This window comes from Vollenhovia emeryi, unplaced genomic scaffold (assembly GCF_000949405.1).
Source record: "Vollenhovia emeryi isolate VEMERY1.0 unplaced genomic scaffold, V.emery_V1.0 DF939128.1, whole genome shotgun sequence".
Taxonomy (NCBI): Eukaryota; Metazoa; Arthropoda; class Insecta; order Hymenoptera; family Formicidae; genus Vollenhovia; species Vollenhovia emeryi.
The window spans coordinates 1,918,659-1,935,640 of record NW_011967238.1 but is presented as its reverse complement, the minus strand read 5'-3'; the positions used below and the strand labels follow the sequence as shown (position 1 = coordinate 1,935,640).

Genomic DNA, 16,982 nt, shown 5'->3' with positions numbered 1-16,982 from the left:
GGGTTCGTTGGACGCGCGTGTTAACATTCTCGCAAAGCGTGTTTCGTAACAAGTCGTACTTCATTCAATTTTACTTTGAGAGGGTCGATTGTGTAAGTATGCTTACTTATGCATACTCCCGATAATTGGACATTTTGCCAAACTCAGAAATAATTTAGTTCTTTATCTCATTACATATCTATGTCTGTAAGAGTGAAACCTATCACACAATGCTAGGCAACAGGCAATAGGAATAGGGAATAGAAGTTTTGACGCGTTGGATTCGTCGGAAATTTTCTTCCAACTAATTCAATGCGTCAGAAATTCTATTCCCTGTTCCTGTTGCCTATTGCCTGGCATTGTGTAATAGGCTTGAGAACAAGTGTCCATAGGCAATGGCCCTATTGTTTTGCATTCAATTTTAGAGATATTGAGCTCCAAAGGTTCTATTCGGTTTCAAACAAATGGTTGGTGTCTGTCTAGACGGCTTCATCGCTTATGTTCTGGGAATTTTTGGGACCTCTCTTGGAACCTCTCTTAGAACCAGAGGATATCTCTGGAACGTTAATTAGATACACCCTGATATTTGCGATTATCTCTTGACAAGACCTTCCGGTTGGTATTTACTTTGTAACCAAAATATATGTGAAAACAATGGGGCCGATCTTGTTCTCACTCTTTCATTCATTGCATCAAGAATCTGATTAGATATGTATCAAGTTTACACTAGACAAGTCGAATACAAGAACACGCGTCTCGAAAATTTTTTGTCAATTATTTTGAATTAATACTCGTTAACTAGTTTATCTATCGTTTCTCTGCTGACAGTACCTGTGGCAGCGTCGATGATATCGTATTTATAATCATTATCACTATTGCAAATTATCACGAATCTTCGAACACCTCAGAATACTTCAACATATTCCACTTCACTCTCGCGAAATCATTCATGTCTTTTATCTTGAATTTGTCTTTCCTCGATCCTTCGTATCTTTACAACTTTTTGTCGCAACATAAGTGTAGTACAGAAGTTATATCTTTATCGGGGATTGCCATCGCGATCCGCACAATAATCATGATCAGCATAAATCATCATGGATTGGTTTGATTCGTTTCACTCTAATCAGCTAGGCTAGACATCTTACCACCAATATTTCTGCATGTACGGCGTCATAGGGACCTGGCCGCTTCCGGGATAGGCGGCAGGTTCCATCAACTTGGACTGGCAGGGTTTGCCGTCTCTAACCAACACCGGAACCGCGACTCTTCTGGGCGAGCAACCGCTGCCGCCGGCCTCGACGCGCTCGCTCGCCGCCCTCTTTGTCTTGTACCTGTGATTTTGGAACCAGATCTTTACTTGCGTCGGCGTGAGGCGAATGATAGAGGCCAAATGCTCTCGCTCGGGCGCGCTCAGATAACGTTGCTGACGGAAACGTCGCTCTAGCTCGTAAGTCTGTGCCTTGGAGAACAGAACGCGTCGCTTGCGCTTCTTGTGCTCGGTCTCATGAGGCTGTGTCGTCTCGTTACCGGTCTGTTGTTCGTCCTCGAAGTCCTGCGACTCTTCGTCCTTCGATGACTCGTGACTATTCTCTTGTTGCGACGGGAACGACATATCCGAGATCGCCGGGCTTGTCGAGTCTGGTTGTTGGAGAACTGAAAAAACGTAGAACGAAGAAATTAAAGTAACATTTCCTCGTGTTGTAAAAGGATATCGTTCTATACTTTCGCGGCTGATATCAATCTCTTGAAGTATTATTTGACAGATTACATCTTTAACGCAATGCAATATTAACTGAAAATGGAGGGGAGAGAGAGAGAGAGAGATTCATTAAATTTTTTATTATTAATTAAATAAATCTTGTCACACATTTCATTAAATGCGAATTATATTTATGTAAAGTGTCGATGTAATCAAGCTGCATATCATTGAAATAAGTAAGTTAGATGGAGTGATGCAAGTATGGTGTTTAGTAATCAACCGTCTCAATTACTTGATTGACGTTAATGAACTGCAGCTGCATTTCGATTCAGCCAACGCCGTCGATTGCTCTTAGCGTTGATTACCGGCAGATGCTAGCCTGCATTGATTTTTTAAATAGTTTTCCTAATCATACATTACACAATCAACTGTCGTATCCATTCGTGCTGGGTTAAACTCATTGTAGAAGCGTACAGGTTTCTTTTTTAGTTATAAATCTTTCTCTCTCTGCTTCAATATATCTCTCCAATATACATCTCCTATTCCAATATCTGAACCTTTGTTTTAATAACGTTAAATAACGAGGGAATTTATTTAATTAGTTGTGAGAATAAAAGCGGTCGAATATACAAACTGTTATTATAATTTGCATTTTAACGCGACATAATGAAGGATTAAATTTAAACAATACGTAAAATATGAAGCGATGATGAAGCAAATGTCATTTTGCTGACGCGGTAATTATGCCGCAGAGAAATACATATACAATAATTTCATTTAGCGAAGTGTAGGTAATGTTACGACCTGGCCGAGATACCGACTAATTTCGTGTACAACGTCGGGATACTGGCTTTCGCCGTAGTACAATATGCTTTTGTGTGCGACCCCTGAAACCCGCTTGGGGAGGGTGTGAACCAATATAAAGCCTATTTGATACCCCTGCTGGACCCCATGGGATCAACCATATCATTTTCATGGGAGATTAGACCGTGCTCGCAGTCGCACTGTGATTTCAATTAAACACTCGCCGCCGACTAATGTCTCCGAGGCTACGCGACGGCGACGAAGAAAAGGGATGATCCGACACGTTTTCTTAATCTGAGTGGCAAGTTATTTATTAGAAATGAATTTTGTCTTTGTCTTTGAACAAAACATACATACAATTGCTGTTATTTGGCGTTAAAATTATTTGTCGAGGAATTTTGCGAGAAGATCAATTTAGTTTAATCTAACTTTTTGTAATATAAATATAAAGATATAGCAGGTGATTTTATCCTATTTCTATAAAATCCTATAAAATTCTGGATATGTTACATTTGCGACGAAAGATCGTGCGTAATTTTAGCTCGTACAATTTTTCAGACCATATTCGATTCTGTCTAAACTTTTTACGAGTCAGTTTCGGGGAGAATTTAATGTAATACGCTATCCACTGAACAATGTAAACGCCCGATATAAAAGAGATCCACTCAATCGTGCTACTCCCCTCTTTACTTGCTACAGGACCGCAATTATTCGTGCCCGATGCGTTTCTCAACGGTTCGACACGTTGCTCGGATTTTTCGCTCGTGCAAATCGTGGCCGCGGAAAAAAAAAGAAGACGGAGACGCGGGATAGGTCGCCGAGGAATTTTTTGGGCGTGACGATACCGATTCATTGGGGGGGCCGGGGACACGGGGCCCCTCTCTCGCATCTGTCCCCGATTCAACATCTGTCCTCCTTCGCGGACCAATCGCTGTTCGGTACCCACGAGGACCTTTTACAGAACCATTAGATCCTGCTTAACCCTCACGGACCAATTGTAGGGTGCTAAATAAATAAGGGTTTCCATCTCGCGTTCCCTTCTCTCGTCCGCCCGCAAAAGCGCGTGAGCGTCGCTTACTAGCGAAGAAAGGGGGCGAGAGGACTTGCGTCTCAAACGCAACTGCAGTGAGCGAAATCGACCGAACTTTATTTCTAAAAATGCAGTAACGTTGCCAATGCAGAATATTGTTGGACATGCAAAATCCCGTAAAAATGTACCGAAAATTGACAATGTAATTAATGTCCCGAAAATAAAAGTCAGTCATCGTCGTCGAATGTTTGAGCCTATAAGCTACTACAGTGCTCACACGTATACATATATTTTAAAACTCGACTCTGTCTTATTCGACGACGATGACTGACTTAGTATCACTCGAAAAGGACCCAAAAGAATAGGGTCGAAACGTTGTATAATAAACTAACTAAATAACTAGCCAGTTGGATTGACTATAAGTTTCCCGTCTCAAAGTTAAGATATTGCCTCTAAAAAGTAAAACACAGTAAAATAGTATAGAACACCCTTTCCAGTAGACAGAGAAGAAGTGGAGTATGTCAGAGACAAAGTATCTTTTGAGACATTGTCACATTCCTCGAATTCCATGATTATAACTTTTCGGGACATTCTCACAGCTTCCAATTTTCGTGATTTTGTGTTTTCGAGACTTTGCATGTTTACCAGAATAATTTATTTATTTCGCACACTCCTTTTAAAGATAAATAATTATTTTTTTAATGTAGTCAAATGTGCTTTCGAAATTACACGTGATGGATATTGATAACTTTTGCCGCGTTGGTCTACGAGGTTTGTAGACAATTAACTAAAGAATAATTTTACTTGTTCGCTCACCGTTCACCTCTTCCAAAGGTTGAGGTAACGCTGTTGGTAGCGTCGGTCCAGTTGGCCATAATAACCCAGGTGGGGGCGGTGGTAGCGTACTCCTGTTCAGATTAGCGTGCATAGGTTGCAACATGGCGGTTGTATGCTCCAGAAATTGCTGGTAAGCCGACGGCACGTCGTTGGCCGTTGGTAAAACCGTCGTGGCACCTGGAACACAAAGTTCCAATAAATTGATTAATTTTCTTCTTTTGCACTTATGAATTTCCTAGCAAAGAAATTTCTTAAACTTCGTTATTTTATTTTATTTTCAAATCGAATTAATTTAATTAAGGCAGATTGAAATTAAATTGACTCACATTTTAAGATATGAAAACTGTATTATTTTGCTTTGCATTGCATTTAAATGTGACAAATTAATGTCATAATGTCATAAAAAACTAAGATTTGTTTCTTTTTAATTATGTTGAATTAATATAGTCATAATATTAGATATGTTTCTTTCTAATTATGTCTAGTTAATATAGTATTGTATAATAATTACTACCTTGCACATCTGGTTCTTCTTGCGATGGCTTGGCATCGTTTAACTCCAAAATGTCGCTTATGGCAAAACCGGAAGTTCTAGCCGGCATTTTCATACTTTCCAATAACCTGTAACAAAAAATTACATAACTGCTATAATTCTAGTTTCGATAAAATATTAAATGGCATCACAGAAGAAATTTCGTTATTCGTTGTATAGTAGAATTTACGTGAAAAATATGTTTGTGTATAAAGATAGCGTACATTATTTAATTATACATCTCTGACATTTATGTGTGCACTTCTCAATTAGTAAAATAGTTGTTAATGCAATTTAAAAATTTGTTCATGTGTTATTATGATATCAGATATTGGCACGATTAGATTTTACTAATTTTTTGGAGTGGCAAGGTACAGCGATGAATAGATTGATAGATAATTCGGATACTATAGTTTAGCGATTAACTAAAATCCTATATATATTGTTTTATTTTAATAAACGTATATATATTCGCGGTAAGTTTTGAGGAAAGCGAAATATTGGCGCGTTTTGCGAACGGATTTTGTGAATTGAAAAGTCTGATACAAAGGTCGCTTCTTGATTGTAAAAATATCGATACTGGTCTCGGAAGTTATAGGACTACCGTCAAAAAGCCATCGGCCCTTTCAGGATTAAAGAAATGTCTTTAAGGGTACAATACTTGCGCGCATTTTATCACAAGCAACCTGTCTTCGAACCTGTGTATAGAAGCGAATTTTTGGGCCTGTTTCCTAAGCCGTACGAGTTATTATCGCATCACGTTCGGCTATACGTTTCAAATATTTCCGACATTGATGTTTCCAATCCTTTTTTCGAATCGCACATTCTTTCACAGACTGTCATTCGAAAATTCTGATGAATTCAAGAAGTTTGCGACGGATTGGGACGATAATTATTTGATACATTTTTTTATTAAGCTTTAGTTCGCTTCAGTTTTCAGTTACAAACGTGACTTTGAGGAATGTCGATTATTGACACGATTTTTATTTAACAGAATTTTATTTAATAAATGCCTAGATACTTACTTACATTTAATTAATTTGTTTATTTATATGATCATTTATTTGATCTATGCAATCTTGGCCTAATTATGTAAAAATCAAATTAAAATATCGGAGAAGTAAAGCTGTCATTAATTGAGCTTCTCATAAAAAGCCGTTAATTTTTTCTAAGTACCAGCATTGAAATCGCCCGCGATTTCAATTTCCTGTAATTATGACACTTTTTACTTCTTAATTTTGTTCTTAGAAAATTTTTACACATACCGTGTACAAAGTATTTAGCTTTTATCATTCGTTTACAACAGGTTACTGTTATCTGATATGAGAACATTCTTCAAATAATCAGCTGAATACATTTTTAGAAAAAGATTTAGAGTTATAGAAAATATATTTTATATGATATTTTTTGTGAGTGTAATAAGACAATGGTTATAATTTTATGTCTATATAGAGTTTAAATATTAATATTGGAATAAATAATATACACAGATATGAAAAGCGGAAACATGCTTGTAGCAACTAACATAAACATATATTTTCGTTTTTTAAATAGCGTTCGGATAACATTAGACGTTGTCAAGTTGTGTTAGGTTTATTAAATGAAACATTTAATTGAACGGCGAATGAATTCTAAGACAGAAAATTGATTGAAAAAATTGAATTTGCAAATAATGAAATACAATTGGAATGAAAGAATTACAAAGTGATAGACTTGAAAATGTATTTTTAAGCAGACATTTTTTTAAACATGTTAAAAGATTTCAAAAAAATATTTTTATTTATCAAGATTAAATATACAGATTGAATAATGCAATTTTCTGACTTATGTAATATTATTTACTCTCTAAAACTGTAATATTACCGAGTTAAATTTACTTTGTGTAAACATAGGGTATTTAGTGGTAACTTTTTGGTATCGGTTTGATTGATGAGTTATGCGTGCCCTAGGAAGCTTCAAGGATATCAGTAGCCGACCGGATATTTAGCGATATCGATAAAAAATTTTAAGGTAGTCACAAGAACGTAAGGACCGGAGAAACCCGTCGCGTAAAGACATTATTGGTGACAAAGCCCGAGCTGTTCAATCTATTTTCTATATTTCAATCTAATTATCGGATACTTGCCTATTTGTTGTATACTGTTAAAATTTAATAACTATAGCGTTCTTACGATTGTTTTATATGCAGAAATTAATTATTATTTATAACGATTTAATATGTTTGATACGTGCAACGATTCTTTTATCTTCCCAAGATAAATCATTTCAGAAAGAAATCAAGGAGGAAAAAGAAAGTAAATATACCAATCTTTTATTTACCTAGTGTTTAAGGCGAGTTGACTGTACCAGACATGATTCAGGAAACTAGCCGGATACGGTAGCAACGGCCAGTGTAAAAGCTTATTCTTATCTGCCATTTTGAGAAGGTTTCAAAGATTTTGATTTGTCTTTATTGGCAACACTTCATATTATTCCTTTTAACGATAGCACGCACACACACACATCTTCAAATTCCAAGAAATCTCTCTTGATTCATCGCGTATTGCGATTTCTGTCTATAACTCTCGTTTACTCTTCTCTCTTGATCGCTCAATAATATTAAATATTGAAATTAACTTCTCGTCTCTTGATAATTTAGAGGATTTTTCTTTGCTTTCTTTACTTCACGTTTCTTCTTTCGGTTTTATTCGTCTTGCGCGATACGAATGAAAACTAATGAAACATCTGTTTTCTGACTTCCACCACGTGTATAGATTTTTAATTCACAATTTACTTGTTTTTACTTCAAGAAAATTAACAGTGTATTATACCTTTTTATATTTATTTCTTTATTTATATTTCTTTATTTCTATCGGCTTGAGTAACTTCTTTAGAAAGCTTTCTTGTCTCTTCAATTGTTTCGCGATTGCCACTGCCCATGATATTTTCAATTTCCCTTTCTTCTCCACTCTCTTCTACCTTTGCCATACAACACTGTTATAGGTCTTTATTTATAAATAACTTCATCTTTTCACCTCAAAACAGTTCGAACATGTACAACAAAGGTCTAGCACATCATTAGTCGAATTAATCCAATCACTGATTCCCGTGCCGTTTTTTCGAGACTGTCGCGACTATCGGTCACTCTCACAAATAACTATCAACGGGTTACACGAAAGACGACTCTGTCCGAGTGGTAGCACGAAAAGCAGGCTACCCGATTCCTTTTCGGAGCTGTTGAAGGACTCTCCTTGTAGTTTTTGAGTGTCCTCCACGAGCACTTGACGGCTAGTGTTCCCTACCTCGAGCAGTTTCGCTTGTCAAGCACCCTCAAAGCGCAGGGCGGGTTCTACGTGGAGGCGGGGATTTCGCGTTCATCCCCCCAGCTCGTTCACCGTATCCCTCCCTGCCATCGACACCCGGCGGTAACTTAGGGAAGGTTTTCCACGGCAGAAGCGTAGAATAGCAGAATGCTGTTGGTTCCTTTTTCATTCTTATCATTTTTAGAAGTCTTACTTATAAAAAAAAAACACGCACACACAGTACCGATAATGGCGTAATTTTGATAAAAATTTAAAATTTATCTTATTTAAACTGTAAGTAGTTTGTTAAAATTAAACTGTTACTTCTCAACCTGAAGTTTCATTTTCGATGATTACAAGAAAAGCAAAAAATATTTGCAAATTTTCCCCGAGACAAACTCGTGAGCTTCATTTACAACTATTTACAGAATTATTTATATTAATAACTAAGGTCTCTCTACATATTAAAAAATTCACATTGGGACAGTATAGTCTCAACATAATTTTCTCTTTCCAAATATTGTTAATTCGAGATATAATTTTAGCGAAACGTCGCTGACCAACGTGTCTGGAAATATTTATCGGTGTATTTTTCCAGCGTCTTGTTAAATTTTTTACATAATGTAAGTTGCACACTTTGTCCGGCATTCGCAATCTAGCAAAATCTCGCCACTTCGAGCGATCTTACGAAGGATATCCCTTGCTCGGGAGATTGCGTCCGACTGGTAATGTTACCGGGGCAAGTTGCCGAGGGGTGGTGCCGTCGGCCGACCAATGGGGTAGCCGCGTGTCGGGGAAACCCTCGCCCGACAGCCCGGGGGTTGATTTCAATCCAGCCCGGCGAGCGGGCCAATCGCCGGGCTTCATCGATCAGGGGGCTTTTTACACCGAGAGCATACTTTACGTCGAGTGTTAATGTGAAAGAGCATTAGCGGTGCTTTTACTGTGTCATTTCGATTTTTCACTCGCGCCCTTTCCCTCTGTCTCCACCCTGTTTTCTCCCTTTCCTCTCCGTCCCTCGTGGCACTCAGATCGCTGCCTATTGATACGCAAAACTGGGTTAGAAGTGTGGTTGCGACTTACGGGCGAGTGTTACACCAATGCGAACGAGATACGTATGATCAATCAGCTCGACTGTCCTCTTTTAGGAGCTTGTTTGTTCGAGTAAAAAGCCGAAGGGTGCGAATTCGAATATGATCGAAGGGACAAGAAGCTAAGCGAAATATATGCCTAATTTTACGAAAACCGAGATGTGCAAATAAAATATGGTGCGTTTGTGTGCCACGTGTACATGGTTAATTTAAAAGTGTGATAATATTAAATGAAGTCTCATAAAACCTCTGCACAAATGCACTGCTTGCTGAAGTAAAGACTCGAATAAAAAGACGCGAAATCAAATTAAAGATGCCAATCTAAATCGAAGAAGTAAAGTAGTACAGAGTAGTCGGGTAAGAAGTCAGATTTGTTGCGACAGTTAAAGAAACTCAGACTGTCGGCATAATTCAGACGAAGAGTGTGACGGCTAATTTGATGGTGAGACATTTATTACGTGCGCTTTCCGTGACGATCACTCCTCTCTTTTTTTCCCTCCGATAATTACGATGTTTGCGCGCGCGAGAAAAAAGACGCATCGATATGCGCAACAGCGAGGCAAGGCTGACCTGATTTCTTTTTCATATCCACCCACCCACTTATTATTCGCGGACACGCATTTATTACGTCGAAGCGGTAGATAAAGCCGGTCGTTTCTCGATTATCATTCGGGCGCAACACGTATCATCATCCGTCGGAATTACGCGTATAAAAATAATTTCGCGGGCCCTGGCGCGATTTGATCGAATCGAATTTGCTTCGTGACCTTTTTCCACGACGTTTCGATTGCAGATAAAATATTATCGCGGTAATACCGTAGCCATATTGCACGTCAGGATCGTACAGCATTATTGATTACCAAAGATGTCAAGATATTATCGTACGACATAGAATACTTTGCAACATTTCTCGTGCAATACGGCGCGTATATCATTTTATAATTCTGTAATGGATAAAGGGATAAAAGGAAAAAGGATAAAGGGATAAAAGAAAGGATTAAGGGAGCAATTCCCTCATGAAGGGAAAATGTTTCTAAAGGACGCGAATTTGATAATCCGTGTTCCTCGAAGTCTCTAATTTATCTTAGGCCCGGTTTCACCAAATGTTAATCTTACAATTACTTTAATTTATTTTTGTCTCTTTCTAAAGTAACAATTGGAAAGAGAACAAAGAACGAATTAAGCTAAGCTTAAAGTTAAACAACGTCGGTGAAACCGGGCCTTAAACATTTCTCGGTATCGTTACATTTAAAGAAATATTTGGGTGCTCCGCTCGAAATGGGAGGATCACATTTTTGAATGAGGAAGCCGACTCCCCGAAATTGATGATACGTCGGACTCGTCTGTGTCACTGAATGGCGTCGCAGGTTGTATCCAATCGCAAGATGAGAGATGTGCACCTGAATGCGGGCACTCACAATAAATGCACGTGCGTACCGACGGTAGCTCGGTGGAAAATGGGGTTTCGAAAAGCGCGATATAGAAGCGAAGAACAGGTAAAGGGACAGGAGCGATGAGAAGGCGAGTTTCCGGTTTATTCAGAGCGGTCTTCATACAATCGCGCGGCTCCACCACACAGAAAGTCAGAAAGTGCGGAAGAGGGTGGACCCGATTTTTCTGGTCTCATGGCCACGTCTCTTGACCAAATTTATATCTAAAAATACAATGTAAAGGCTACCGGAAAGTACTTGTATTTTTCAGTGGTCAAGATACTGACGTTCTCAGTTATTGTATCTCTGAGTTATCAACGCGATGATTTTGTACTAGGAGCGTACAATTATTTGCAACAACAATAATACGGATGATAAGGATTTGTAGAGTATAAAATATGGCATCAATGATTATAACAATAAATGACAATTTTTTGCAAGTAAAAATTTTAATACGTGAAATGAAATGGAAAGTGCAATGCTATACGAACAATTAAGTTTTGTAACAAGGATTTAAAAGTATGTAGAATAAATAACTATTACTTTAAAGGGGTAATGTCTCTCTAGTGCCTGGAAAAACAGCCTCATTTTGACAATCTTTATGTGAATATAGTAAATGGAATATAAAATCCTGTTTAAGGGGATGCTAGCGTGATTCTGCATTTTTGGCACATTTTGCTCTTGGAACTGTCAATTCGTGAAAACATTTGTGTAATATACAAATTATGTGAATTTTGTGTACGGACCGACAGTGTTCCAACTTAATTTCAATGATACCATGCTCTTTTTTAATTTAGTCCGATTAGTGGAACACTGTCAATCTGTACACAAAAGCCACATAATTTGTATATTACACAAATGTTTTCATGAATTGACAGTTCTAGGAGAAAAAAGTGCCAAAAGTGCAGAATTACTCCAGCAACCCTTTAAAGGCCTTTATTATACACACTTTGAAATGTATTCGCAAATTTTTTTCAATTTTTGTTACAAAATGGTGGCACCAGAGCTCCGCAAAGGAAGACTCTTCTCACGGATAGTGTTTCGCGACCGGAAAGTTTTCTTCTCCACTTTTTGACTTGGAATAACAACCAAAAATTTTTGTGTTTTACATAAGATTAGCTCGGGAAGGATATTTAATAAAGGAGAGAATAAAGAGTGTATAAAATTAATTTATCTTCAATATTACAATATTGACAAATACTTATTGAAATCGAACTAAAATTATTGATATACCAATAGGTTTAGTTGTGCCATAGTGTTAAAAAAAATGTTGCGTGAGCTATAAGATCTTTTATAGTTTATAAAAGCTCGGGATGGTAGTTTAAGGGTTCAAACGATACGTGCATTGATTCGTTGCATCGTCTAACTCGGTTAGAATCGTGTTCAACACGAAAAAGAGACTCGCGAGACGTCTATCGTTTTTCTCGGATTACTTTTCTCCCCTCGACCCGCTCCTCGTCCCGGAAGTTCCGAGCATGGGCGGGAAAAAATGGAGAAGTCTCGAGCTCTCCGGGCAATCGAGCAACATTTGCCGAGCTCCCACGACTGTTTGGCGATAGCTGTGCCAACTTGTTTCGAGCACGCAACCCAATTTGTCTGCGTCTCATTGTTTTACTGCTCTCCCCCTTTCCCCGCCGCGCGATAGTAGTCGCTTCACCGGGTGCAGCCCGCGAATTATTGCAACCCTCCAATGATCGAGTGGAGTCTTCCCAAACTTTACAGTTTAATAACATTTTTGGACGCAAACTTGTGGATGCAAATAACATGACGGGGGATTTAACTCGATATTTTAAAATACCGCTTCGTACTTACCTTTGCAATATAATTGTATGGCTATAATGAAAGGGGATATAAATCATATTTTAGTGGAAACAGAGTCAGTGAAATGTTTAGTCACTAGAAAAGTTATTTGCGTTACGGCGAAATCAATTTGAGAAGTGCTAAGTGTCACAATATCACTGAAGTTTAAGGTATAATACTTTTTGCAAGTATGAAGTCAAATCTCAGTGTCCGTTATTTTACTAAAGAGAAACATAATTTAGGTTTTCTTCTATGACTAATTGATTTTATCGCTGACTCAATCCTCATTTTTACGTTGTAGTATCGTCACTGGCGTCATATTAGCACCCGTGAAAACGAACCCTTGGCTAAATTGTAGCAGTTAACAGTTTATTGCTTATTCGCGATACACAGACAACTTTTATTGCCACCAACAGCGGTTCAAATTAACCAGATGGTCAAACGAAGACCCTTCTTGTTCGTCTTCTCTACCTTTCGACGTATTCGAAGTGGTCGCGATTCATATTCTTTTAAAATTCAGGAAACTACTCCCGAGATGAAAATGCTGTGACAATCTGAAAAGGACCGAACGGTCAATGGAAAACGATCAATAGAACTCGACCAAAAAGTGAGGTGATTTTTTTTCAAATAGGATTAACTCAGTGGTCACACCTTGCTAAATCATTCCCTTTTATATTTTTAAACACTGTAACAATCGACATCTTAAACTTAACATTTTACATTTTTATGATCACATGTAAGTCTCACTTACAAAATTTAAAAAGACTCAAAGCTGAAAATCAATATCCATTGAAAAAATATTAACAAAAAATAAAAAAAGTCCAAAAGGGTTAAGTTAATAAACAGTTTGGCATTAAAACACATAATGTGCTTGTGTTGTGTGTGTATAAAATTTAACGATAGTGCTAATTCATAAATATATATTAAGGGAATCTTTGGAGCAACTTCGGATTTTATTTTATAATTACATTTTACTCCTATTTTTAATAATGTAATTAATCGAATAATTAATTAATAATTAATAATTTAATAATTTATTTTAATTCAGCTTACACATACTTACGTATGTGTAATATTTTAGTATTAATTATTAGATATTTCGCACAAAATGAAAAATAGATGATTGCCCTTTCAATGCCAGCAGGTATTCTTTTCATCTTGAACCGATGGCCATGGTTCGAGGTGAGAGACTTCGGGGATTCAAAGTTAAGCTTTGTGAAAATACTTGCTAGCGAGTGGCACTTGACACTTGGGATCTTCTCGGTTCTAAAATTCAGGTATCCCGGAAATGGGAAACGTGCTACAATGAATGGCTGTTCAGCTATTTGACCGGATATTTTGCCATTAACATCACAATATCGGTACCTGCCGACACAGCTCTAAGAAAAACACCTGAAATCGTGCCGACGATCCTTATTTTATCGCCGGAACGTGTGGAGGAAAATTTATCCCTAAGATTTCAAGTAATCCTGGCCATTTCCCAGGACCGGGAATCTTTTCTTCTCAAACGTATCGCGTATATAACGTAGATAATTTCTTACAAGAATGCGCGCGGTCAAGCACCCTTGTAACCTCAGGCTATCTAAATGATCTCTCTCCCCCCTCCCCCTTCTATTAACTTGAGTGGCTAGCAAAGAAACTAGTAACATTTGTCAAACAACCTTGAAAGAAGAATGAGAAGATCTCTTTTCGGGCTTTTTAAATACTTTAAAGAAATTAATCGATATGTGCAGGTTTACTGTTAGAAAATTATGACTATGATCATGTACACGCTATGCTGAAATGCCTCCTTACCTCAAAATTTCTAAAAGAATTCTTAATTCTATTTAAAATATATTTTAATTTTGTGTAAAATCTATTTTTTCATAGTCTTCACAAGGCATAATCAATGTAGCATAAATAATAGTTTTTAAAAATATAATCATGACTACATAAAAATTGATCAATTACTTTTTAATATTATGCAATTTAATATTACTTGCGTTTGGTGCCATTTAATAGGTATTTAAATATATCTTGCCTCTAATATAAAATCTTTCTCTTGATATTTTTAACGAGCAAAGAGTGGAACATAGTCTGCTTTAATTATTAATCATTAAACTATTAAATTTTTTTCTTGAGTGATATTAAGAGTGAAAGAAATTTTGACAATAAATGATATCTATCAATGTTTAACGTAAAATATCGATAAAAGAAACTATACTTTTACACTGTTGGTCTCATTGAGTCTAACTGAAAAAATGCCGTTGGAATTTAGTGGAGACCGATCGCAGGATATCGTACGTTCATTCATGAAATCAACACAAAGGCAGTGATGGGCACTGCGGGAGCATGAATGAACGTAGCCTGAAGCTTAGTGACTGGATGACGTAGGTCCCAAGGGACACTTCTTTGAGATTCCCGTTCAAGAGGCCTGTTGAGAAGATTTCTTTTCCAGCCTCTCGTCCGAGCCACATGTTGTTAGATCATGATCTACACTCGGCACGGTTCGTTAAAAGCCATCAGCCACCGACGTCGCTTAAGAATCGCTTAAGAAGATGTTAGTTTAGCTATGTCGGCTCGATGAGTTTTCCTTTTTGCAATGTATGCAGATAGAGAAAGTATTCTTATGTTAAAATTATGATATTACACACTTGACTATTAACGATAAAAATAATTGTTAGACGACATTAGGCTGGCAGATGGTTTATTTATTTAATTCCGACGTTTCGACCATTGCGGGTTGTGGTCCTTTTTAAGGAATTTAATAATAAATAATACGTTATCGATATTATTGTAAAAACGGAGACCCATCTATGGGCGTCACTCGGAGAACAGTGTTTGTAGGACAGTCCTACTATGGTCGTTACGTCGGATGGGCGTGCCTGATGTCAAACCTCCGTTTTTAATTTAAAATCGATGACGTAATATTTATTATTAAATTCCTTGAAAAGGACCACAACCCGCATAGTCGAAAAGTCGGAATTAAATAAATAAACCATCTGCCAGCCTAATGTCGTCTAACAATTATTAACTACTGGCGATTCTCATTCTTTCATTGACGATTTGTTAAATTAAATAATTGCGCATTCGGCGCTGCGCTGATTCGACAACCTCGCGATCTCGCAGGTGCAACAAGGAACGGGGGGGGGGGGGGGGGAAAAGTAGCAGAATCGTATATCGTAGCGGAATACGATTAATCCGAAATTTATGATGGAAACCAACAGGTGTCGGCGTACCGCACGGCCCTTTCGCTCCTCGTGTGTGTCCCGGTGTGTAACAAGGCGTACCACTCTACGCCGAAGGATTCGCCTAACCGATATGCGTGACTGCTCTTAAACGTTCGCTTCCGGTTTCCTGTACTATCGGCTTAATCAGATATGTTAATTACCCACGCGAATAACGCACAGGGATCGAGTAATTCTTTTAATATCTCGAGATTAATTGGCAGAGACGTTATTTCTTTTTCATGAAATACTGTAGTAAATATATTAAGGTGTTACACTATAGATCACGCTTATCTTCTCTTCGATAGATTAAATATTTGTTGATTTTATATTAAGATATACTGGATAACGTTACATTTTCCGTTATACATTTTTCTATTTTATTTTCAATTTAACACTTGGTAAAAATTTTAGGATGATTGATCTCGAGGGTAGTTGGATATTACCATCTAAAATTCCGAGTATAATTAGCGTAAATAATAAAAAGATGAGCCAAATGCTATTTTTAGTTGCTATTTTTGACACAAAGCGTTGTGTCTGTCAAGTCTCTCTTGCTATTAAACCTTTTACCTGTAATCTTCCTCGTTGCTGACGTAATCGGGCGGTATCAAATGCCAAGAAGCATCGTAACAATCGTCGTATCCGGTTGCCATTTTTCTCGCTTTTTTTCCCCACTTGCTCGATTAACGCACGTGTTCGCTTCTAGTCGGCACAAAAGGCTGGGAGATGTCCCGCGGCTTTTGCAGTCGAAATCAAAGACGTACCGTCGTCGGTTGATTCATCCGGCCCGAAGAAATTCCTTCACGTATATCGCTTTAATATATAAATCTCTTCTCGGATGTAACAGACCCGTGTTTTATATTCTCATTCCTCGAAAATCCTACGCGTATTTGGCACGGAAGTGTCATCGCATATCTTTCTGCGATGACTTTGCGATACGAATCCTACTTCATGACGAATTTAAACACAGAAGGAAGGTATTCTTACGAAGTCTTCCGATGATGTGACGTAGTTAACTTAGCAATTGCATTGCAGTACCTCCACTCCTGGGGCACGTAGGAGAAAAGTAAAAACACTTTTATTATGCAAATCGTACCCAAGCTATCGATTAAGCGCAGTCTCAAGTTCGTCGGATCAGCCGTTGTTGAGATCCGAAAATCTGAGGGCCCGTCAACTCGTGTACTCGCGTAAACTTACACGGTCGGTCTCGCACGCGTGTACTAGCTACGCTTACACTTGGCGCGAGACACTACCGTGTCTCGTGATATATCCCAAAGAACTTCCCGAAAAATT

At 37.8% G+C, this 16,982-nt stretch overlaps 1 protein-coding gene across 1 annotated transcript; it reads right to left on the bottom strand.

The window, feature by feature from the left end:
- Positions 1–300: 300 nt before the first annotated feature.
- Positions 301–16,792, bottom strand: LOC105568620 (homeobox protein Nkx-2.8-like). The gene is made up of 4 exons (XM_012024434.1): positions 16,260–16,792; positions 4,864–4,970; positions 4,329–4,526; positions 301–1,632 (listed from the first exon to the last, which is right to left on the bottom strand). The coding sequence occupies exons 1-4, from the start codon at positions 16,340–16,342 to the stop codon at positions 1,121–1,123; spliced, it is 900 nt and encodes a 299-aa protein (XP_011879824.1). The 5' UTR covers positions 16,343–16,792; the 3' UTR covers positions 301–1,120.
- Positions 16,793–16,982: the final 190 nt, after the last annotated feature.

Excerpts from the sequence above, each read along its gene's own strand:
- LOC105568620 (XM_012024434.1), bottom strand. The coding sequence starts at position 16,342 with ATGGCAACCGGATACGACGATTGTTACGATGCTTCTTGGCATTTGATA. Across the intron at positions 4,527-4,863 it reads AGAAGAACCAGATGTGCAAG|GTGCCACGACGGTTTTACCA; the intron begins GTAGTAATTATT and ends TTTGTGTTCCAG. Across the intron at positions 1,633-4,328 it reads ACCTTTGGAAGAGGTGAACG|TTCTCCAACAACCAGACTCG; the intron begins GTGAGCGAACAA and ends ACGTTTTTTCAG.